The 23,721-nt window shown below is 31.4% G+C and overlaps 2 protein-coding genes across 5 annotated transcripts; one reads left to right on the top strand and one right to left on the bottom strand.

The window, feature by feature from the left end:
• Positions 1-2,606: 2,606 nt before the first annotated feature.
• Positions 2,607-5,096, bottom strand: LOC130450065 (uncharacterized). Its single transcript, XM_056788237.1, has 3 exons — positions 4,863-5,096; positions 3,800-4,030; positions 2,607-2,874 (listed from the first exon to the last, which is right to left on the bottom strand). Exons 1-3 carry the CDS (start codon positions 5,019-5,021, stop codon positions 2,749-2,751), a joined length of 516 nt encoding a protein of 171 aa, XP_056644215.1. The 5' UTR covers positions 5,022-5,096; the 3' UTR covers positions 2,607-2,748.
• A 77-nt stretch (positions 5,097-5,173) lies between these two features.
• On the top strand, positions 5,174-18,470 carry LOC130450064 (FAST kinase domain-containing protein 1, mitochondrial). 4 transcript variants are annotated; one of them, XM_056788233.1, is made up of 7 exons: positions 5,174-5,965; positions 6,602-6,888; positions 8,110-9,122; positions 13,804-13,954; positions 14,029-14,152; positions 15,984-16,167; positions 18,178-18,470. In XM_056788233.1, exons 1-7 carry the CDS (start codon positions 5,248-5,250, stop codon positions 18,404-18,406), a joined length of 2,706 nt encoding a protein of 901 aa, XP_056644211.1. In that variant the 5' UTR covers positions 5,174-5,247; the 3' UTR covers positions 18,407-18,470. The 4 variants fall into 4 exon arrangements, with proteins under 4 accessions (XP_056644211.1, XP_056644212.1, XP_056644213.1 ...); XM_056788234.1 differs by having other exon boundaries at positions 5,182-5,965; positions 15,990-16,167; XM_056788235.1 differs by lacking the exon at positions 18,178-18,470 and having other exon boundaries at positions 5,207-5,965; positions 14,029-14,160; positions 15,984-16,053.
• The last annotated feature ends 5,251 nt before the right edge of the window (positions 18,471-23,721 follow it).

The raw sequence follows: 23,721 nt of genomic DNA on the forward strand, positions 1-23,721 counted from the left end.
CTCACAGTAGAAACGCTCTAGACTCCAGGCTCGAGACAATCTAAAAGATTCATAATCATATCAGTTAAGAAGTCTGGGGAACCAGAAACGACACCAAACTGGTTGTCGGTATTCTCACAGGTCACTGCCCCGTCTAATACCACTTTAAGACGATAGGTATGGCAGAGGATCAAAACTGCAGATTTTGCGAGCAAGCCATCCTGCCCATTTTATTATAAGGCTAAAGTACCTAGGAGTAGTACTAACTCTAACTGGGATACAAAACCACCTTTGGAAGGAGTCTACGCATTTTGGAAGCAGAACAATGAGATGAAAAATCTTAAATAAGATATCTTCTAGGTATAGGTAGAGAGTGGCTGAAAAGCTAAAACGACTCCCCAAACAATCCAGGTTTGATTACCTTAATTGGCCAATAACTGGGGAAAAAGTTATTTTTCTGTCAAATGCGATATTTTCCTATAATATGCCGTTTCATAAATCCAGAAACGAACTTGATGTTCCAACCCAATTGTTGGTAAAACCGGAAGTATTAATTTCCCACATCTGAAACCTCAATAAATGGATTCTACGACTTCGAAAACGCTAAACTAAGTTGTTTTTATTACGATCCTAAACCGGCAGTTATAGTAAGTCAAATCATATGAGATAATGTCATCATTAAGGAAAATTATTGGTGTGGTGCATTGCCTTCTCCTCATTGAATTTATTAAATTCCACTTTGAATGCTGATGAACATTATATTTGAATATTTCCAGACAGTTAGGAAAGTATGTCGAATTATTGTTTTCAGTTTATACCAAAATATGTCTATTATTCCAAACAAATCGTGAATTTCAAGATCTAGAAATAATTAAAAGTATTTCTAATCTCTGAAACTGAAGTGCCTCAAATTTTCTCCATGTTATCTTCAATAGTTGGAGACTTTTACTAACTGAACTTATTGTGCTAGTTTTTAATCACACAAAAATCCCAAAAATTATCTTCTGATTTACTAAATATTTTATAAATAATTGATAATTAGTTTTATATTTAGTCTTGCTTAGTAAGTAAACAAGTGATTAAGTATTTCAACTTCCAACACAAAATTCTGGCAATTTTATTAAAAAGGAATATTTTGTTTTTTAATTAGACCAGTTCAATAATAATGGGAGCAATGCTATTACCATTGAAAAGTGGAGATACTTTTTCTATAGAATACGAATCTGCGGCCAAAATTCTTCACTTGCGTAATTTTTTTTAAATATTTGAGGTTATCTATGCACAGAGTAGCTTTTTATCTATTTTTGAGGTTGTTAAATTGCCTCAACAAAATTTTTGGGATATCCTCTTTAAATCCATGATTTATTTAGTTTCTTCTTAATTCATGAAAAACAGAGTTTATTCAAAATTTTTTTCCTGTTGTAGATTTGTTTGGAAGTAGTTTTGGCTCTGTACCTATACTTACCTATTTTGTACAAGATTCTACATCTCATTGTTCTGCTTCTCAAATGCGGAGTCTCCTCCCAAAGTAGGCTATGTCATGACAACAGCAGAACTAGTTATTCTGTTGTTGTCATGAATGGCTCGCGGAATCTGCAATTGTTGTCATCTGCCATACTTATGGTATCTGACGGAGCAGTGACCTGTCAGAAGACCGATCACCAGTTTGATGTTGTATCTGATCATCGAGTTCTTCAGACTTTTAGCTGAAATGGTTATGAATCTTTCATATTATGTAAGACCTGGAGTGTTTCTCCATTTGATTATTTAGCCATTCATTCAGTTTTAGGTATGGAGTCGTTGCCACTTTTTTGGCAAAGTTGTCTGTTTTATCTTGGCCTGGTATGTTCTGATGGCCCAGTAACTACATAAGGATTACTTTGTTTCTGTTAGCTAGTGTTTTAAGTTTTTTTGCACTCCCACACTAATTTGAAGGTGCACTCAATAGCTTTCAGGACCTTCAAGGCCTCTTGGCTGTCTGAGTGAATGTGCTTTTATCCAAATACTTCTACTACTTTTTCTTTTAGGCTGTGATTCTTGTTCAGTTTAGTCAGTATCAGTTTAGTTCCTTTAAGGATAGATTCGCTACTATTTTCCTTCTCCTTGTAGCCTAGAACTATAAATCCATTACTGCTAAGTCTAAAGAGAATATTGTCAATTACAAATGACCACAGTAGGGGTGATAGGACTTCGCCTTGCGGACAGCTCTTAACTGTAGTAACAGTGAAAGGGTTGCCATTTATTTCTGAGATTACTAAGAGATGTTGTAGCATCACCTCGGTCCATTTTAGAATAGGGATTTCTACTTCCCGCTCTTTTGATGGTTTGATGTGAAATGTGTCAAAAGCTTCTTCGTCGATGAAAGCAATATCTTTTCTGTCAAGAGCCTTTTCTATGTCTTTAACTAGACAATGAAGTGCACTTGTGGTGGGCTTGCCTTATTTTATAAGCAAATTGTTTCGTGTTTTTTCCTGTTATGTTAAAGTGAAGTTACATGGGGTTATATCATTCGGATTAATTTCTTTATAGCAGATTTGTAGTGACCAAGGGAATTCAAGGTTAAAATTTGAGAAAATAATGATTGTTCACCAATTGAGTGAGGTTAATGAATAAAGAGCCAGAATACTGCTGCAATAAAATGAGGTAGTGACCAGTATCAATATATGACTGATCGCTATTTATATTTGTTTTATTTCAAAAAGGATATTAAAATTCATATTTACAAAGAAATAGATTACAAAATATATTGTAATATGGCTTTGGACAAATTTATTTTTTCAACATATCAGCATAGGCACCAGAAATCAAATCCTGCTTACTAATATTCAATTTCACCATCAACTCATTTGCAATTTTTTCACCATCTTCAGGGCTTTGATCATCATGCAACATTACCTGAAAAAAATTGAATTATTTTGAATTATATTTATCAAATTTGTTTGTACTTCTGAAATATAACACTATACCAAACTCAACTTACAGAGGCGGTCAAGTAAAATTAATTTAAGGGTGTAATCACTTTTATTCTCTCTTCCCATTGGTTGAGTTTTTGTCTGATGCAGTGTCTAGTTCATGGACTATATGTTTGATTCATAAACATCAGTGTTTTGTAAGTATCCATAGTTATTTATGCTAATGCAGGTATAAAGAGTGCCTGATTCTTTATGGCAATGTTACCACTAACTTTATTACTGCTAAAAATTTAATTTCTACTATAAATTTATTTTACAAAGCACATTATTTATTTTCAAACTAGGAGAAACTTTTCTGTATATCAAAAGATTTGTGCTACGGCAAAAAAGAGTGTTTCATAGAAAGAGATTTATTTATAAATAGATATTTTAAATGGTACAAAATTATAACCTAATCAGTGGGAAAGTCTACACAGAGAAATAAAAAAAATACCTATTACGAATAAGTTGATGTTATCAATGAGAAAATTCTTGGTAGCAAAATATATGTTTTTATTTACTAAAAATTTGCTATAGGGAAGAACATGAAAACTGGAAAGAAACTTGAAAATTTCTCAAGGGGAAAAGCAAATCATTATGTTGTCATTGTGAAGGGAAACAAATAAAGTCTAACATGTCAGAAGTTACAGGGAAGAGAATATGAAGGAGGTGAATAGAATTATTATTGATAGAAAATTTTTTTCAATTGAGAGCTAAAAGAACAAGAATGAGATAGTATAAAATGCTATACAAACTGCACCAATCATTTTAAAAACTACAACATTTTTTTAATTAGAAAATAAAGTACAAATTTCATGTAAATAAAGTAGGAAAGAAATTAATAAATATTACTAATAATTTTTATGTACCTCTAATTCCATAAAATGTCCTAATCCTTCTACATCATCAATATGGATTCTAGTTTGGCCGACTAACAACATTTTTCTAACTTTTCTGACAATATTCTTAATACCCAAAGCTTCTTCTAAAACTGAAGTTAAATCATCAATAGATACATTTATAGAAGCCTTTTTAAATGTAGATACTTTTGGTCCCTCTGTATCAGGTCTATCATAATAAATTAATTCTCCAGTATTATTCTGAAAAATACATAACTGAAAACAGACTACTACAGACTAATATATTTAGATTATGGGGAAGAATTCAATTAATAAAATTAGTACTCTAAAAACTTATTTTATACCAATATTTCATTGTAATGATTTTTTCTTACTCTTAGCTTTTTAAAGCAGCATTCAAAATGTTACAGAAGCTATTAACTTCAAAACAATTCTGTAACATTGATTCCAATCATAAAACAAGGGCTCTTAGGTAAGGTTGACAGGTGTCCGGCTTTGGCCAGACATTTTCAACTTTTTACAGTCATGTCTAGCTAAATACATACAAGTCTGGCTTTAGGTCAACCTGATTATTAATACCTATTACTACACTCAATATGACCTGACATACATACATCTTTCACCTTTTCTACATGCTCTTTGGTTAAAGCAACTCTTTTTTTATTCATAACATAAATAATAAATAAACAAATAGAAAAGCTGATTATTTTTATTCATTTCAAAAACAATCTGTTAGGGTTTTAGGGCAAAATGTCCGACTAAAACAGAATCTATGTTTGGCTTTTAAACTTTTGGGCCTGGCAACCCTACTCTTAGGAAATATTTTATTTAGTTTTGCATAGCATATGCATTCAAACAATAAGTTTAGTAGCTACACAAGATTCTTTTATTTTGGATATGCTGGTATCTTCAATGCTTCGAGAAAACTATTTACCTAGGTAATAAGTGACAAACAAAAATATTTTCTCAGCTATGTTTGTTAATAAGTAATAATATTGTAGTTTACAACAAAATAGTCTATAGAATTTGGATATATTCGCCTATAATTAAAGAAATTATTAAAACTGTTTACCTCAAACTTTCTCATTTTCAGTCTTCCATGTGAAACATTGTAAAATGTGTCATATTGTTTGATTATTTCACTTCGTTCTGGATTTAACGAATTTGCTCGTTCGATAAGATCATTTATATTACGTACTTTGGCTTTAATTTCAACATTTCTTGAAGACATTTTAGAGTTTAAATAGAATTAAACGAATACTCTATCACTTCTCTATTATTATTTTGAAATAACCTTCAAAGCGGTAAGCAATTCTTTGATTCTTCTTTTTTATAAATAAAAGATTAAGAAGTTAGTTCAATAATTTTAGATATACATATAGTAGTTCGATAATTACAATATGAACGAAATGAAGGAAGAAGAGCGTGTTAACCTCATTTAAAATGTATTATTAAATATGTATAGACTCTTTCGAATTTTACGAAATAAATCTAACTTCAAAAAGAATTTTAGCAACTTAACATATTCAAAGCATTCAAAAATATGTGGAGTGCGGATTAATATAGAAAGAACATTAAAACATCAGAACCACAGGCAATATTCTTTGGAGAATGAGGAACCAGATGATTATCCCTTATTGGAAACCGAAATATTGGATACACCAGAACGAACAAAATATCTCTTATTTAAAAATAGTGATGATACTTTAGTAAATCAGTTGAATAATTGTTTATGTATAGAAGATGTATGGAATTTATTTGAAAAATATAAAAATGAAATGTCTGAGAGACACTTAACTCAAACCATATTAGTTTTAAGAGACTTGCAAGTTGAATACAGTACGATTAATTGCTTTATTGACAATGCATCATTGTTTTTCTTTAATAAATTGAAAGACTCTCCTGCTTTTACAGATTTACTGAATAAAATTATTAATAAATTACCAAATTTTAATATTGAACTTCTAAGCTATACATTTTCTTACTTACATAAAATAGGATTACATATAGAGGACTATCCAATGTGTATTATAGCTGAAAATTTACGGAGAAATTTATTAGAAGATTTTGATATTGGAACTTGCAGTAGGTGGATAAAAGTTATTTTTCATGAAGGTGGAATAAGACCATATTTTTTGACTTTGCCATTTATACCAAATGTTTTGAAGTTATTAGGTGAGATTTATTTAATTAGTATAATGTAATTTTACTTAGGCAACTTATGATCTTAATTTACTTTATATGAAACTTCTTTTAAAATTTTTGAAGTTAAGCTATATATATATTAGTTATGTAGTGGGAATACCAAATGTTAATTTCTACAATTATAGTATTATATGTTTAAATTTAAAGCCAAAAAACATTATGATAGAGCAACAACATATATTTAAGCATGCATTTTGAGAATATTCGCCATACTTAATATTACAAAAAGCACTTTTCGTTTAATGTCTTGTTTTATGTAACATCAAAAGTTCAACTTAGTACAGTGATATTGTGGGGTATAATTATATGTAAGGACTTGTGCAGTTGTTACTTCTACATCATCTTGTTAAAGGCATCTCACCTATTTGGTTATGGATTCCCTATAGTAATTCTTGTGATTTTGATTATTTGTTTATCCATTGTTTTAAAGGTAATTTGATAGATTTCCTGTGAAATGCTATTTCATTTCATCTTGGCGAATCTATCAGGTATAATGGTTTGTCAGTTATCATTACAAGTATTTTGTAACTAAGTTATAAATCATTTATATTTAATTTAATTATACATTAGTATTTCATTACTATAATGGAACAATAATAATTTTAGATGAATGTGATTCCATTGAAGATTTTGAAAGTATAACTACTTGCCTAATGAAATTAGAGAGTATGGTAACCAAAAGTGTTATTGAAAAATATATAGATAAAGTGGAACACTTTTTAGAAAATAAAAAATTAACAGGAGATAAACAAAATGCAGTTCTAAAGATAATAACATTTCTAAGTAATCCGTCTTGGAGGGATCAACATGTTCCTTTGATGTCTAAATGTATTTTATTGTTAAAGAATGAATTTAACCAATTTGATGCATCTCGCCTCCTACACCTTTATGAAGTGAGTATGTTCATATATTTGTAATATATTTTTGTTACAATATTTTTATTGCAATGGAGGCTAACGTTTGTGTTAACCAGTGGGCTTCATTGTTGAGTAAGGTTTTCTATAATACCTCTCAATGATGGCTATTATATGCATGGTAACAAATACTTTGAAATAATATTATAAAATATAAAGCTTGCCACAGTTATGTGTAGTCTTGTCCAGAAGAGGATATAAATTTTTGAAAGATAACACTATCTCAAAGGACCGACATAACTTAATGCCATAATGAATCTAACATATCTCAATATATTGATACAATAATTATAAACAAATCCACATAATCCATCTATAAAAACTGATATTTGGTATTTATTTTTAGCACACATTTTTTATATGATAGACCAGATTAGTTTTCATTAGCTTTTATTTCTCATTTATCAATGTAACAAATGAAAAAAGTGGCCTACAAAAATAAAAACCTTTTGCAAGAAATGAAAAAGCTTTGAAAAATCAGGTCTGTTAAGTTAGTGGGCTAACCTATAAAAAAATAAAACCCTGTCAAGCTCCAGAACTGCCGTTTTTGTGACGTTTTTTGCAATGAAATTCTCAGAATAATGATTTGATGAATGATGATTTCAGTTTGAATATCCAGTTAACCTAACTATCAATGTAGCAAACAACCCCCTGGAATATTAGTCCCGTTTAAACAATAAGTGTAACAAAGCACATAGATAGTAGCCTTTTAATTTGCAGTTCACGAAAATATCATTGTCGACCTCAGGGCTGGCATCTGGGGTAAAACGGGGAAAGGTTATTTCTTGGCATTAAATCATTCCACGTACTCCAGTGTCTGCAATGATATTTTCTTAAACGTTAAACCAAGTGGCAATTATCTATGTAGTTACTTTTAGTTATTGTAAAAAGGAGAGCCATTTTCTAAGGGGTGGCCCGCTATCTTGATACACAAGTTATCGAGCCTCCCCAGTATTTTCAAAAATAATTAACGGCAAATTCCAGAAATTTCACGGCATATAAATGGCAGTTTTTGAGCTTGTCAGAATTTATTTTTTTATAATTTGGCCCGTTAACTTGAAAGACCTTAAAAAATCAGTTTACGAAATCTGATTGTACTGTTTTGTTTATTGCAATTAGTTTTTAGCTAATAACTGTATAAATTTTATCAACCGCCATTTAATCATGTATTAATGCATTTATTTCAATTATAATTTGTAGATATTTTTCAAAATTCAAGAACCGGGGGATTTACTAAATGATATTCAAAGAAGTGCCGCAAAATACTGGCAGCAATATGAAGAAAGCGGTAACCTGGACACGAATACAGCTTTAAAATTATTTTCAGCATTAATTTATTTTAATTCTCCTTTGCAAAGGATACAACTTCGCAAGGATATAAATAAACTTATCAAGGATAAAATGCGAATATCAAATTTAATTCTGTTGCGGAAAATATTTTCTTACATTAAAATTTCTGATTATCAATTATGCCATAAGTATTGGCAGTTGTGGGGAAATATAATACAGGAAGATAATAGTATTCATTTATTAATTAAAGCATGTCACAATTACATGCAGTTTAATACTGATATTGATAATTATAGAAATAAAACATTCGAAAAACAAGCTGTTCAACAAATTATTGACATTGTTCAAAATGATAGAATTATTTTCCCCTCAGATTTGACTGTTCTATTAACGTTTGTTACATTATATGCTAAAGATAAATCACTCATACAGATTTTCTTGGAAAAATTTAAGAGCAATCCATATCAGTTGAAGGGGCTAGACTGTCTTATGCTGTCACGGATATTTATAAATAAGAATAATTGTTCACAAGAACAATATTCCGAAATTAAATGCGTTTTGAACGAAGCTTCCCAATATCTGTTGTCATTAAATCATAAAAGATTTGAAACAAATGCATTATTAATAAAAGCAGCGATTTTGAGAAATGAGTATAATAATTATGAAATTGATAATCTCATTATGGCATTTAAAGAAATGGATTATATGTCTTCAAAGTTTTTAGAAACCATTAGTTACATTTTCTTAAGTACAAACACACTTGTCCCAGAAGTTTTTAATAAAATGACTGAATATGTTGTGAATAAACGTGGTAATATTGTTGGATTCAATGCTGAGAAGTTGTTATTTTTATGTTTTTATTTAGCATACTTTCCCATAAATGCTGATAAATTCTTTCTCACCATAACTGATATCATTATAAGGTAAGGGTAATCATTTTATTTCATACTATTTCTCTTGATTCAAATTAACAAAGTAGCAACAAGAACGGCCATTTTCTTTCTGCAAATTCTTTTTTGTCTTCTATCGATTGAAAATAGTACTTTTAAGTGGTAGTGTGACTCACCAAAAAGAAAAAAAAAGAAATATAGGGATTTTGTTCAGACCTTCCTACAGATTGATACTCTGGGATTGCAGTGAGTTGTTGTATAAAAAAATTTTAGCATTTTCTTTCCACAATATAATCTTTATATAATGTTTCACTCACTGGCAATAATTTTAACTACAAATAACTAGGGAATTTTACTTTGAAAAAATCAAAGAGACCAATTTATTTGGTTTTATTTTTTAAATCATTATACTTACCAAAAATTTGGGCTTAGCTCAGATTATTGTTTTAATCTGCCTGTAATGATTATTTGGAAGAATTAATAAGATAAAATTTATCCTATGACAGTTTTAAGTAATATAAACAAAAAATGTTTTTAATCAAATTAATCTCTCAAGTCTATACTATAATTTGATTAAAATTAGATTTACAAAGAACATTAAATTGAAAAATTTCATTTGAAAATATCCACTTGTCTATTCTAATGTTACTGATACAGGCCCCTTTTTTTGGAATTGAAATATGGTTTTTTAATAGCAACTTATCATTTTTTAAATGTTTATTTAATAACAATCCGAATTAGCAGTTTTATAGGTTATTTTGCTGACTTGGAGGTTGGAGGTTCCAATGAGAAACTTCCTATGTCCTGATGAGACTTTTCCAGTGAGATCTCCTAAACTCATTTTAGGTCTGTTGGCCAATTTCTCTTCAGTCTTTAATCTTCTCTTCCTTGCATCAATGGTTCGAGTAGGGAATTAACGTGTGATTTCAGGCTGTGGTAATGCATTTGGCTTCTCTGTTGTATTGTTTCTTGTACTGTTCCAATTACAAGGTTTTTGTGACCATCTGGTTTGAAACATACCAGGGAGCGTCGACAATTGCTCACAGAATCTTAGATTCTGCCTTTTGTATAAAGGCTATACTCGAATTGCTGGCACAGCGCCACAGTTGTATGCCAAATTCCAGATTGGAACGATGACAGTCTTGTAAAATAAGATTTTATTTTCTAACGACATTTTTGATTTTCTGCCTAGCAATCAATACAATTCTCTCATTTTAAGGTCTATTTCGTTTATTTTAAGTTTGTTCAATTTGGTATCTAGGTGCATTTCTAGATATTTTTTTCAAGATTATTGAGAAACTTCTACATTGTTAATGTATATTAAATGACATTTTTCTTTTCTTAGTGTAAAAGTTATGTGTTGCGATGTGCTTTAGTTAATTAGAGACTGGGAGGTAGGCGATAAATATTATGGACAGTATTGGCTTCAAGACGTTGCCTTGTGGAACCCCAGATTCATGGGTTTAAATTGTAACGTTTTACATTTTATTTTTGTTCAAAAGAGTCTATCTATTAAATATGATTTCGGTTGAAGACTCCGTTTGATTTTAAGTAGAAAGCTGTCATGCTTAACTCTATGAAATGCTAACTTATGTCTAAACATACTTCTGAACAATACTAAATTTATTTTATGCGCAATTCGATGGCACTGTTGAGTTGTTGAGTGTTTTTGCTGAAAATCAAATTGTTGGTGTGGAACTATATTCAGTTGGGATTAATTCGTTGCAATAAAAATTTCTCAAAAAGTATCGAAATGGTAGGTAATAAGCTTATTGGTCTCTATGAAGATGAATTGGTTAGATCATTTCCTGGTTTTGGGATAAGTATTATTTCAGATTTTTAAAATATTTTTGGCCAGTACTGCAGTCTTGAGATCGCGTTAAATATACAAGTCAGCATCACGATCCCTTTTTTGGGGCAATTCCTTCAACATTTTTAGTGTTATCATATTTTTTGATGATTTCTTGTTGTTGAGAAGAAAAATTGTTACTTTCAATTTCTTTGGACTTGTAAGTCTTATGTTTGTCGTGTATGTGTCTTTATTTCTATTTAGTTCGTTTTGGATAATCTGATCTTAAAAATCATTGAGAGGGAGGAAACTTCTGCTAGGTGTCGTGAAAATAGTTTTACTTTTCCTTCTTAAATCATTCTAAATGCCAGGTTTTCGTCATTTTTTAAGTCTTAAGATTTGGTCATATAATTGTATTTTTTTTTACAATCGACAGACCAAGAAATTTCCATTTGTTCCAAATATATATATTCGGTATTGACCCACGTTGCTGGAACCAAATTTCATTGAAATTATTAACAACAACTTGCTTTAGTGCAGGAATTATTTATTTATTTTTGTACTTTGAGTTGGGTCACTTAAACAACGCCATATTTTGGATGTGTCTATACGACAATACCAGCTACATAAATTAAGCAGAAATGAAACACTTAAGTATATATAATTTTCTTTTATGGTGTCTCAAGTCACCTCCACAGGGGCGGTGACTTGAGACACAGCCTAAATTATGTTGAAACTCAAGTATGCTAATCGTGTTTCAGACTTGAGACATCAAAAATCATTTTTAAAAAATATATCGATCATTTTGAAAAAGTAGTAGATAAACAAAAAATATTCTTTGATAACCTATCTGTAGATAAATATATACCCCTACTTTTATCTTCCAATTCAAAAGCGTATCTCTCCAAACTCCTTCTAAAGTCCTAAAATAAGCCACATCTAATGGTTGACATATGTGTGTGCTATCTCCTTTGCATAATTCTATAACGGTATGTAAGCGCTTTTGGAGAATCTTTGGGCAATTTTTTGAACTATGGTAAGGTAATAGTTCTAAACCAATCCTCGAAAATAGTTTCATTCATGGAAGATTCGGACTGGTCCATTTTGAGTCCTACTATCGTACAGATTTCCGGCCTTTTAACTATCTATTATCCTTATTTGCGCGCTTGGAACCTCTTCTGATGAAAACCTTGCTCCTTCCCGGATCATCCGAAGTATTTGTTTCATCGTCGTTCACGATGGCATTTGGTGCAACTCCCTCCAAGCTTTACCGTAGTTTGTCAAAATACTTGTTTATAACCATTTCGTGGTGTCATGTATGTATGTATGAATTTGGGGTCTCATATTCACTGCTACCCAAAGGATCTATTGTGTCCCCCTTTCTTGCTGCAATACTGGAGAACCCAGTGTTTACAGCTGATCCATCAATCCCACTCAGTTGTAAACACTTGGCTGTCCAGTATCGCAGCAAGAAAGGGGGACACAATAGATCCTTTGGGTGTCTTCTAATAAAGCTTCTCATACATTCTCTGCCTGGTAGGTTATTTTTCAATTTGACCACATTTCTACGAAAACTGTCAAGATATACCTTAATTAAGTACCCACATTACTGATGTTGAGGGAAATCCCCATTCTCTGCTTAGCTGGATATTTTCCACTAATTTAGCCTCTTCAGCTGGGGTCATAACAGTTTGTCCACCTGGCTTCAACGAATAACGATGTTTCACCCTAAGGTCTATAGTGTCCTTGGGTATTCCGTATTTTTCTTGTGGTTCTCTTATTGAAACTCCTTCCTTTTTACCAATATTATATCTCATTATTCGCCGTTATTTAAACAGATATACTTAATTGTAGTCATAGTTGGAAAAAAATCATTATTATACCATGTTAACTTGCTACAACTGAATTATACGTAAACGTAAATAGACGAGTAAAATGTACCTGCCTGTAAGGGAGTTTGGGAGGCAATGTTTCTAAACTGGTATAATTGTATTCTGGATAATCTGCTACCTTTTGCTGTATTACTTCTAATGATGCAACCCTGTTCTCATTATATAAACAATAAATTGTCCTACGTATAAAATCTTGAGTACTTTTGTCAACTGATTTGTTTTTCTTATCAGATTGCTAAATATTTTCCTTTTTTAAACATTCGAATACTCGTATATTTAAAATAACCTGCTGTGTTTGTAAATCTAAATCTTTATTATTAAATTCATACCTACCTTTATTCTCACTACACTGTGCAATTTCATTGTCTTCATTCACCCATGGTCTAAAGAACGCCATATTTCTATTTATTTAAAGAAATTTATGAATTAAATAAATCTCATCAAGCCACGCCTCTGCTTATCGCAGACTGTCTCTGGCAGGAATATTTCGAAGAAATTGTGTACAATTTCCGACTGCTTTGACCAACAGAAATGCATTTATGTTTACGATTCAACGTTTTCATTGGTAAACAGTGGAGATGATGAGTCCACGTGGACTGACGGTTTGTTAGATGTTTACCGAATTTTATACGGGGAGTAAACATTATTTTTCATTTCTTAATATGGTATGAGTGCCATGCGTATTTATGAAAATAGCCTCAGTGGAAAAACGGACCAATATTAGAAGTTCTAATAGTAGTAAAAACCTAATAAGTTGCTTTCTGTTGCTGCTGCTAAAAATACTCTTCAAAAATGTCCTGTACAACCCGATGAAATTCAGAATAGCTGAAATAGAAAAAATGGGTCGAATTAAAACTCAAGATAATATATATATATATATATATATATATATATATATATATATATATATATATATATATATATATATAGTGTTTCATTAGAAAAAATATAACTTTGAGGTGCTGTAACCTTGTGATTTCAAAACTTGAAGCTTTTCACATTTTTCTAAAACTTCTTTTACTATCTTTTTTAGGGATCAGGAGAGACTGAGCGGATTAGCGTTTCTGCAAAGCGCCCTTTCTCTAAGTTTTTTCAACAAGTTGCCAAGTTTTCTAGTGAAACAAATCTTCAACGTTGAATTTATGGATAGATTAGACAATGAATTGGCCAACTGTTATTCAAAAGTAAATTGAATTTATAATTGTTTATGTTGTATACCATCAGTTAATACAATATTAATTTGTTCTTTTTGTTTTAGGATAAATACCCACAAAGAGTGAGGCAAACCTTAATGTATCTCAACAGAGCTGTTTGTTTAGAATATCCTCAGTTTGGTGTTCCTTGGTTTCATGAAAAATACATTCAGGAAACACAGAAAAGATGTAAGTAGGTATGTAAACCTTTTGAGGTTTCAGTATTGGTTCTATAATAGAAAATTTGTTACAGACAATATTTCAGATAAAATTGTTTGGCTTTTGAAAATGTCATATTACAAACAAAACACCATATGATGACGAATTTTCTTTTATTATTCATCAGTTTTCTCGCGATTTTAACTTTCATTGAGTATTTTTCAAAATTTTCAGAAAATATAATTCAATCACAGCTATGAGTTTTTGTCAAACACATATTTTAGATATAAACCATGATCAAGTCACCAGTCTAACTTTTAGAGATCATATATCATATTTTTAATTTCTCTTAAAGTACCATCTTCAGAACGACAGACATTAAATTTGAGCTTATTCCTTTAATGTTTTTTCGGGCTAACCAATTATGGTTGACCATATTCTTTGTATCAATACATTAAAACTACTTTGTGAAAAACTATTAATTATGCAGGAAAATAATTAATTAAACTCTGTTTACAAACCTCTTTAAATACCAGAATCCTATTGTACACAAAATCTATAATTATATTTATGGTTAGAGTCACATCAATATAAAATAAAAATTATTAAGTGTCTAAGGGACACTTGGAATCGCTTAACTATGACGTTGGTTCCCATTAGGAGCGGTCAATGTACAATAAATCTTGGCGAATACAATGCTAAATAGAAGTTAGGTTTATGATTCTTCAGTCACATTAATACAAGACAAAAATTAAGTAAACCAAAACGATACGTTAATGGACGGTAAAATAAGGGTCACTTTAACGGATCCTAATGGTTCCCAATACAAGAGGTTGTATCTCTGTCTCTGTTCAGTTCAATCGCAAACAGGAGATCATCATCATGTCCGATAATCAAGCAGCCATTAGAACTCTAAGCTCCAATAACATAAAATCCAAACTCTACAATGGATTCCGGGACATACCAGAGCGAAGGGAAATGAAATAGCTGATAAGATCGCTAAAGCAGGGGCAAATAAGCCCTTCATGGAACCCGAACCCTTCTGTGGTATCAGCTACAGAACAATGGAAAAAGCACTGGAAAAGAAGATAGATAGGAGCAAAAGCAATTATTGGGACAACCTACAAGGGTTGAGACAGGCAAAGACTCTTTTGGGAAACTATAACCAGTGTAGATCTACTGAATGTATCCACCTAAGTAAGAACAATCCACGAATTTTGTTGCACAGAGCACAAAACCTCTATCGACATTCTCTTGAAGTGTGAAGTACTAAGGAACTCCAGAGCACTACACCTGGGAGTGCTTGAAATGGAAGATGAAGATCTCTGGCAATTGATGCCATCCCACATTCTAGACTTTTTAAAAGAAATGGGATTTATGGGAGGGATCAGCCATAAACATTGGGCTCTCCAGTATCGCAGCAAGAAAGGGTGACACAATAGAAGTGGTAGAGAAGTTGTAACCTGGTTAACTTTGGACGCTTACCAAGGCTGCTTTGAATCGTGGAAGCAACATACATTGGAATCGTTGTGTAGAGTTAACTTTAGACTACTACTTTCAACTTTATTTGAATGTTCAAATTGACTGAAATATTTTTTTAGGTTACATTGATTTTGTTGGAAGTGGAGTGTATTCTTACTTATTCTATAGCAAACTTAGAAAAGTTTTATTGTACATATTTTTTAATCAGATTCGATTTATAATTTTTTCTTCAATAAAACTAATCAGTGGTATAATATTGTACCTACGTGATGAAGCTTTTGTCTAACCTTTTATGATTTAAATCACTTTTCGATTAATTTTAATTGGGGAGTTTTCATCTGATAATTCGACACCCTACAATATCAATCGAATATTCAAGTTTTAGATTCAATTGACGACGAATTTAACATAGTTAAATCAATAAAAGAGTATTTGGTGGAAATAGCTGGTAATGATGTACTGGAAAATGTAATCACTCCGTATGGGTATCATATTGATTTTATTATAAATTTGAATAAGGAAGATAAAATAGTACCTCCCCATTCAAAATCCATAAGCAAGAGGTATGTATTTATCAAAATGATTCGAATAATTGAATTTAAACAAATAAACTTTTTTAAATGAATGAAAAGAAAGTATTGCCGTCCAATGTTAAGATATTGAAATGAACAGTGCTTATGGCAATTTGGTATTTTCCCATTTTTGTGATTTTATTTTCTCTTCATTATTTTTTTTAACAAATTTCTTAATTTCGGATCTGTTTCAATAACTAAGTTGTTTTTTACAGGGAAGCTTTTTGACTTTGACATAGTATTATTCGACGTTAAAGACATTGATATAAACAGAAGTGATTTTTTATATACACCTTCGAATTTATAAAACAGAATAGGGTACTTGCATTTTTTTAAAAATATTTATTCTTGATATGAAATAATGCCAGAAAGTGAAATATTTAATTAAAAGTGAAAAAATAAATATCGAAACATATTTAGTTCAAAATTGCTAAAATTTCAAATTTTTAACTACATAAGAAAACGATTCTCATTGGTTTTTAGTTGTGACGTCATAGGTTTAATAAAAACATTGAGCAGTTGTCTCCTTGATGATCACGAGGTTATCGTTGCCTTAACGTAGCGTGTGCTGTTATAATACAGTTTTTATTTATTAGTTACGTATAAATAAAACATTTTTCTATATATAAGAATAAAGTGAATAAACCTTTTATAGATTAAGTTCTTACATTGTTACATAATCACGCTAAAAATTAAAAGCATAATAAACTTAATCACTATGAATTATTAAAATAAGTTAAATTTGAATCTTACTTTATATTAAAATGTTCCTGGCAATAAAAATAATTACATCTCCCAGGATTGTCAAAACGTCCTACACTTTCAAACTTTTTTTGTTGTAGTATATTCGAATTTCTTGGTATCATAAAAAAACTTTATCGGGTGTTTTGGTCGTGGTAATTTCACATTCTGGTACAAAACACAATTCATATACCATTTATCAGATTATTCAAAGTTTAATAATAATTATTTTAGAACAACCGAGAGAATAACTGTCGTATTTACTTTGAATCATATGTTCAGTGTTTATTTTATACTTTACTGAAATGTGTAAACTACCTACAAAATTTTTGAATTTTCAATAACTATTTTTTCTATAAATATTGATTATAGAATTAAATAAAAAAATATAATAAAAGTTGTATATAAACTATCCAAAACCATCCAATCCCCATATTATATTTTTTGTTCAAATTTCTTAGGTTTATTTTTGTGGTATATTGTTACGTTTAAGTATAAAGATTGGTTTTAGTTACATAGTAACCAAAGCGTCAATTTGAATATTGAATTTTGAAATCGATGAATTTTATGTTTTTACAAGAAACTACATTTAAAACCGTCGAATCTTGAATCTTAAGTAATTATTTTCTAGACGATGAATACATAAGTATTCGAAAGCTTTGGTGTTTAATTTTACCACATTTCCAATACGAAAAAGCTCATAATCTAGCTTTTTACACCACCACTACACCACTACAAAATATTTTGATAAAGACGTCAATTAGTCTGTCAAGAACATTTAGATGCATAAATGTACCAAAATGTCTAAGAAAAAAAAATTGAAGAAATATATGACTTATGACGTCTTTATTAAAATATTTTCAGTCATACTGTGCAATTGTGAATGTTGGTGTAGGGGTCGTGTAAACAGTGAATTCAGTATGTCCTTTGCTTAGCTAACCAGAGCTTCCTTTTACCCTTTTTCGTGTTCTTTTCACCTATCTTCTATTATAAATTTTGAAATGGAATTAAATCGAAAATAAGATATTTTTAAAAAATTTTTATATTCATAAAAATTGATGACTAAGATTTAAAAATTTAATAATTCTATTTGATAGTTGTAATATTTAGAGTCAAAACGTGTACAATGTTCTCTATAAAAAAGCAATTTATTAAAATAGATCTAAAATCAAGAACATTAAAAATAACACAAAAATGTTTAAGAACTCATTAATTTTCGAGTAATATATCAAATTAACTGAAAAGTTTACAATGTTTCAGGATGGCTCTACTACTTGTTCGTAATTATGCTTTTACCCGGCTTTACATCCATTTGAGAGGCACTTATCAGATGAAAATAAGACATTTGGAAATAATGGGTTACAATGTTTCAATAATGAAATTCGACGAATGGACTAATTTATTATATTCAAGTGAACGAATAGAATATTTGAAGAAGTTAATATGGCCTGACAATTGGGAAACAGTTCGATGTATATCGAAAAGATGACATACGTGAAGTGGTTCTTTAAAATGACATTTGATAAGTGGAATAATAAAAAAATAATTTTCAACATCACTTGTATGGAATAACATATCTCCCAACAAAAATACCCGGCAGAGTATGGAGCCTATATCATCCATTTGTACAAATATATTCATTTCCAAGTCTCCCAAACTGAAGCAATAACAGCGTTTCCTAAATCTCATATCCATTTCTGTATGTACCTTTGGTATCATTAAAAAATTTTTTATTGTAGTGTATGAGGGTAATCGAAACTCATCTAATTTGGAATTTCTGGAATCGTTGGTGATATTCATACTGAATACACTGTTTTCACTACCACTACACCAACACTCACAATTACACTGCCTGACTCGCGTTTCGATAACCAAAATATCATCTTCAGAGACTGAAGGTAAACAGACTCTGAAGACTTGGTTATTGAAATACACGTCAGACAGTGTAATTGTGAGTGTTGGTGTAGTGGTGGTGTAAACAGTGTGTTCAGTAAAAACTCTTCAATCTTCAGTTTATTGCAATCTTAAAATCATGGTTTTGATTTTTCATTACATTTTCCATAATTTTTGACATGTTCTGTGAGTCTAAGTCACGTTTTGAGATGGTTGTGGTGATCAATGTTTTGTGTTGCAAAGGGTCTATTGTGTTCCTCTTTTTTGCTGTGATATTGAGAATCCTCAGTTTTCACTTATCTATTAATTTCTCCTTTCTCAGAAATTTCAGCTCTAAGTTGCCAGAGATCTTGTTCTATTCCATACGCTCCCAGGTGTAGTGCTTTGGACTTACGTATTGTCCCATACTTCGAGAGAATGTGGATAGAGGTATCATTTTCTGCGTCTTCAGGTATCCATTGAAGTCCATACAGCAGATTTCTCCAGATTATAGCTTCACAGGCGTCTTTGACTGTCTCAGCCCCTGTAGATTGTCCCAGATTTACCCCTCTTACTTTCTTTTCCACTGCTTTTTCTATTGTTCTATAGCTGATACCACAAAAGAGTTCAGGTTCTATGAAGGATTTGCTGCCCCTACTGTAGCAAGTGGGTTGCTATTTCGTTTCCCTCTACTCCAGTATTTCCCGGAATCCATTATTCTTCTTATTTAGCTTATTTAGCTTGTCCAGGCACTCCTATGGATTTTATGACTTTGAAATTTAGAGCTCTATTGGTTGTTTGGCTATCGGACAGGATGATGATCTCCTGTGGGTATACCATTTAACGGCATTTCTGTTCATTTCTCGAATGGTGTGTTGGCTCCCTTTTGGGTAATAAATCTTCAGAGTCAAGTGTGAAAAATTTTTTTTCAGAGAGATGTCTACAGAAGGGTATAGAAAACTAGTACAGAAAACTAATCAACGTACTGAAAATATACAGGGTGTACCATGTAATTAAATAATTGTTTGTATTTAGCGAATGTGACCCTAAATTAATTAGATTCATCGGAATTTACCTTCTACTTTTCACTTTCGCAAAAAATGGAAAATCTCAATAATGGCAAAACCTAGGTACATAAAACTTTATTCGAAGCTGTGTTTTTTCAAATCCAAAAATGTGATCAAATATAAGGCGTGCCATTTACAGAATCGTATGTTTGATTTGTGCAACTACTTTTGGGAAATTCTTTAAGTCTGGAAATAATTTGAAATGGTAACTGTAATTGATGTTGACATAGCCACAAGAAAAAAATACCCCCTGTATTATAAATAAAAAAATTAATTAGAAATTTATTACTTTATATATAAATCTTGCGATTCATTGCACGAGAGAAATGAATAGGTACTAAAAATATGAAATGTACAAAGTAAAAACAATGGATTCCGAGCAATAAGAATCATACTTGATTAAACTAAATTGGGCTTAATGTCACTGTTATTAGATAAACTGGGCTGATACTACATACAATCAATTGCTTCTTAATTTATCATTTAATCCTTATTATGGTTTTAAAGAACACATACATTGGAGGATATAAAGTAAACAGGTTCATTGGCTTTATGTAGAGGATGTCCCAAAGAAATTTATATTGTGTATATTTTGATCTACACTAACTACTTATTATAAATGGTAACAAGCCATTGTATTCTGAATTTTCAATATTTATTTCTTTATCAGCAAACAGAACATATTCAAAAGTTAATTGGACTATGTCGGGGTGAAATCTTCTTCAATCACTTTTTGTAGGTCTTTTGGCAAACATGTAAAAAGTGTAAGGCATGTACAAGTTGTTGTGTTCTGGTTGTGGTTGCTTGGTAAAACTAACTTTGAAATCTTCATTAGATTTAACATATGCCACTTTCACATTGTTGTAACCTTGATAAGTAAAACTTCTGAAGAAAACCTCAGTCGAGGATGACGAAGAGAACACAATAATAAAAATTTAATTAAGTACATAAAACATACTTATTAAAGAAATACAATTGGAGTCACCATGAGGCGAAAGCCGCCAAGAAATATGAGTTTTTTTAAGTAAAAAGCAAGCACAAGAGACTAAACCCTTTACACTCAAGAGTAATTCGAGTGGTGCCTGCTGTGTGGATATTGATCTTGAACTTCTGTAGGTTATAGTGCTCTGGAAAGACATGCCTTTGGAGCTGTTTCCACAGTGTTCATGAGCCACGTCTGCCTCATGAATAGACAAAAACTGCTCTGGGTGAGATTATGTGAGACAACTCGTGGTAGTTTAGGTAAAACAGAGTCAAGTCGGTGACCTATCTTCTATACCCTGAGCTGTCTAAGTTTCTGGTCAATTCTGGATCGCCTATAAGTCGAATTAGTCTCTATATTGAGCCAAAGATGGATGTAGAGGATTAGAAGCTGTTGCGGGGTGTACAGTTTTTTGGTCCTAGAAAGGACTCCAAGTTTTTGTGGAGCTGCATCGATTAAATCGGCTGCTGCTGGTTAACGACTTTCTCCATGAACTCAAGCAGTGCGAAAGGTAGAGAGACGTAGATATGTTAATTTTTCCTGAAACGTACTACAAGGTTTATTGAAGAGGATTAGGTTGATTGCATGCATTCTTTTGTTTTTGTTCCTCATCTTGATGTAAGTTCTATGTTGATGTAGTTGTTGTTGTTGAATCGTAGAGTTCTCTAAACTACCTCTCCCATTTTTCCCATATTTTCTTTTGTCCCCCGTAGAGATCATTCGCTATATCACTGCATTTTCCGAATATTTTCGTAGACCCTATTTCTTACAGATTTATACTCATTATATGTCACTGCTTTGGATCTTTACAGCAAATACGATTTTCTTTTCTCTTCATTCAGCATCTTAATTTCTTTTCTGAACAAGGGTTTAGTATTTGATCTTTCTATGGTTCTTCTTCTGGCTCTTTGTGATTTTTTTCAAACGCTTCCTCTGCTGCTTCCAGTATGTTCGCTCTTAACTTTGCTCATGCCGTTCGACGTCGATTTTTGATACCGGGTATAACTTCATGACCAATTCTCGCATTGAAATTGTTTGTAATATGTGGTAGAAAAAGTCTATATATACTTGTGGTTTGCTCTTATTATATGTGTTGGTTTTGACCTTTGTAGTTCGATTGTCACCTGTAATAGTCTGTCGTTAATGTATTCCACATTGTTGATGTGGGCTTCAAATTTCTCTTGTAACAGTAGGCCTACTCCTGATGCTGCTTTCTCATTTTTATCCTTGCCGCTATATATCAGTAGTACTCCCCATATTTGCTGTTTCCTTTGCCCTTCTTTTAGGTCTCCGATAGGGCACACATATCTAACTTATGTCTTTTCATCTCAAGAATAATTTCTTGACCCTTTTTATTAAATGATGTTACGAGTACATTCAAACATCCCACTTTGAGTAAAATCGGCTTCCGTTTGCGTTTAGTCCTTGTTATCATTGGATCCGGTCAATTCCGAGGCTATGTTATTGGTTCTAGGTGCACTTTAATTTAAGTAGGTCACTGGCCTTACTTGGAACCCTCCTCTTTTATCCGGGCTTGAGACCGGCTATAAAAGCACTCAGTCCACCCAACGCAATCATAGGCAGAGTTTATCTTCGTTCTAATGGTTTCTGTTGAATTCGTTCATCTCGTACTTTTGATGGTGATTTACGCAATTGTCCGGTACTCACACATAAGCAATGTTTTGTTGGATTTCTTCGCCTGATCTTCGTGCTCTAATATCTTGCATGACTTTAGATTTGATTGTTCGGCAACTCACATTGGTCTCTTTGCATCTTGCTGACATTGCTGACTGTACATAGAACATATAAATAAATAAAGTTAAAATACTTATTGGTGAAACTTAATGTGACTTAATATTGTATTCGTTTGCTTATTATTCGACTTATCGTTTACAATGATAAAACACGTATATATATTAAACATGTACACGTTTCTGTTTTGATTTAAAACTATTTGCAAAAAATGTTAAGTACAATATGTACAGGTACGGTAATGGCCGTTGTTGGCGGGAGATCACAACACGTGTTTATTTACATGAGAAGCCGTTTCGGAGGAGTATAGTAGCTAACATTATGACACGAGATATTTAAACATAAGATTTCTTCTTTAAATTCTATTATTTTTCTTAAATACCTAGCGTTAATTTTACAGCCAATCCGAGGCCCTATAATAACCTCACTAGTTTCATTACACAGAGACATACATGTCGACGTAATTTATCATTTATCGTGGTTTACTTGGTTTATTTATTAAAACTCAAGAGAAAGTTTATCTACCTTGTCATTTTTCAAAAACAATATACGACAATACGACACTTGAATGTATAATGTACTTTATGAATATTCTCTTTTACAATGGGATCGACCTACTATAACACTGTCTGAGTTGTTACAAACAAGAAATAAATTTTTCGTGACATTGAAAATGATGTTTTTTTTATGTATTTTGTTATATTAATGCAAGTATTTGTCTGCGCACCAAAGAATAACAAAAAAACTGTTATTTATATACTTTTCATGAATGTTATTTATCCATGCAAAATATTCCAAATATTTTTAATTTACACGTAAATTGAGTAAAATGTAGTATTAAGAAATAATTTTCACAAGTCCCTAGGGCATTTGTCGGCGCCTCGTCGGGATAAAATGTTGAAATGTGTTGAAAGAAAACGAGTAAAAAATACTCAAACATAAAGCATTTTTTTCTTATATGAAATACTACAGATAAATAATCCAACCATAAATATAATAATAAAAATAAGGCTCAACACTTTCATATACGGGGTGTTTCTAAAGTCATGTGACAAAATTCAGGAGTTGATTGCTCGTATGAAATTATAATTCCTATAACAAAATTTCCTCTGCCCACCCCTTTCCGAGATA

Source organism: Diorhabda sublineata, chromosome 11 (genome assembly GCF_026230105.1).
Source record: "Diorhabda sublineata isolate icDioSubl1.1 chromosome 11, icDioSubl1.1, whole genome shotgun sequence".
Lineage (NCBI taxonomy): Eukaryota > Metazoa > Arthropoda > Insecta > Coleoptera > Chrysomelidae > Diorhabda > Diorhabda sublineata.

Bases quoted from the DNA above. Each gene is read 5' to 3' on its own strand.
- LOC130450065 (XM_056788237.1), bottom strand. From the start codon at position 5,021: ATGTCTTCAAGAAATGTTGAAATTAAAGCCAAAGTACGTAATATAAAT. The intron at 4,031-4,862 runs GTAAACAGTTTT...TGTATTTTTCAG, and splicing joins TGAAAATGAGAAAGTTTGAG to AATAATACTGGAGAATTAAT. The intron at 2,875-3,799 runs GTACATAAAAAT...AATTTTTTTCAG, and splicing joins GACATTTTATGGAATTAGAG to GTAATGTTGCATGATGATCA.
- LOC130450064 (XM_056788233.1), top strand. From the start codon at position 5,248: ATGTATAGACTCTTTCGAATTTTACGAAATAAATCTAACTTCAAAAAG. The intron at 5,966-6,601 runs GTGAGATTTATT...TAATAATTTTAG, and splicing joins AAATGTTTTGAAGTTATTAG to ATGAATGTGATTCCATTGAA. The intron at 13,955-14,028 runs GTAAATTGAATT...TTTTTGTTTTAG, and splicing joins TGGCCAACTGTTATTCAAAA to GATAAATACCCACAAAGAGT.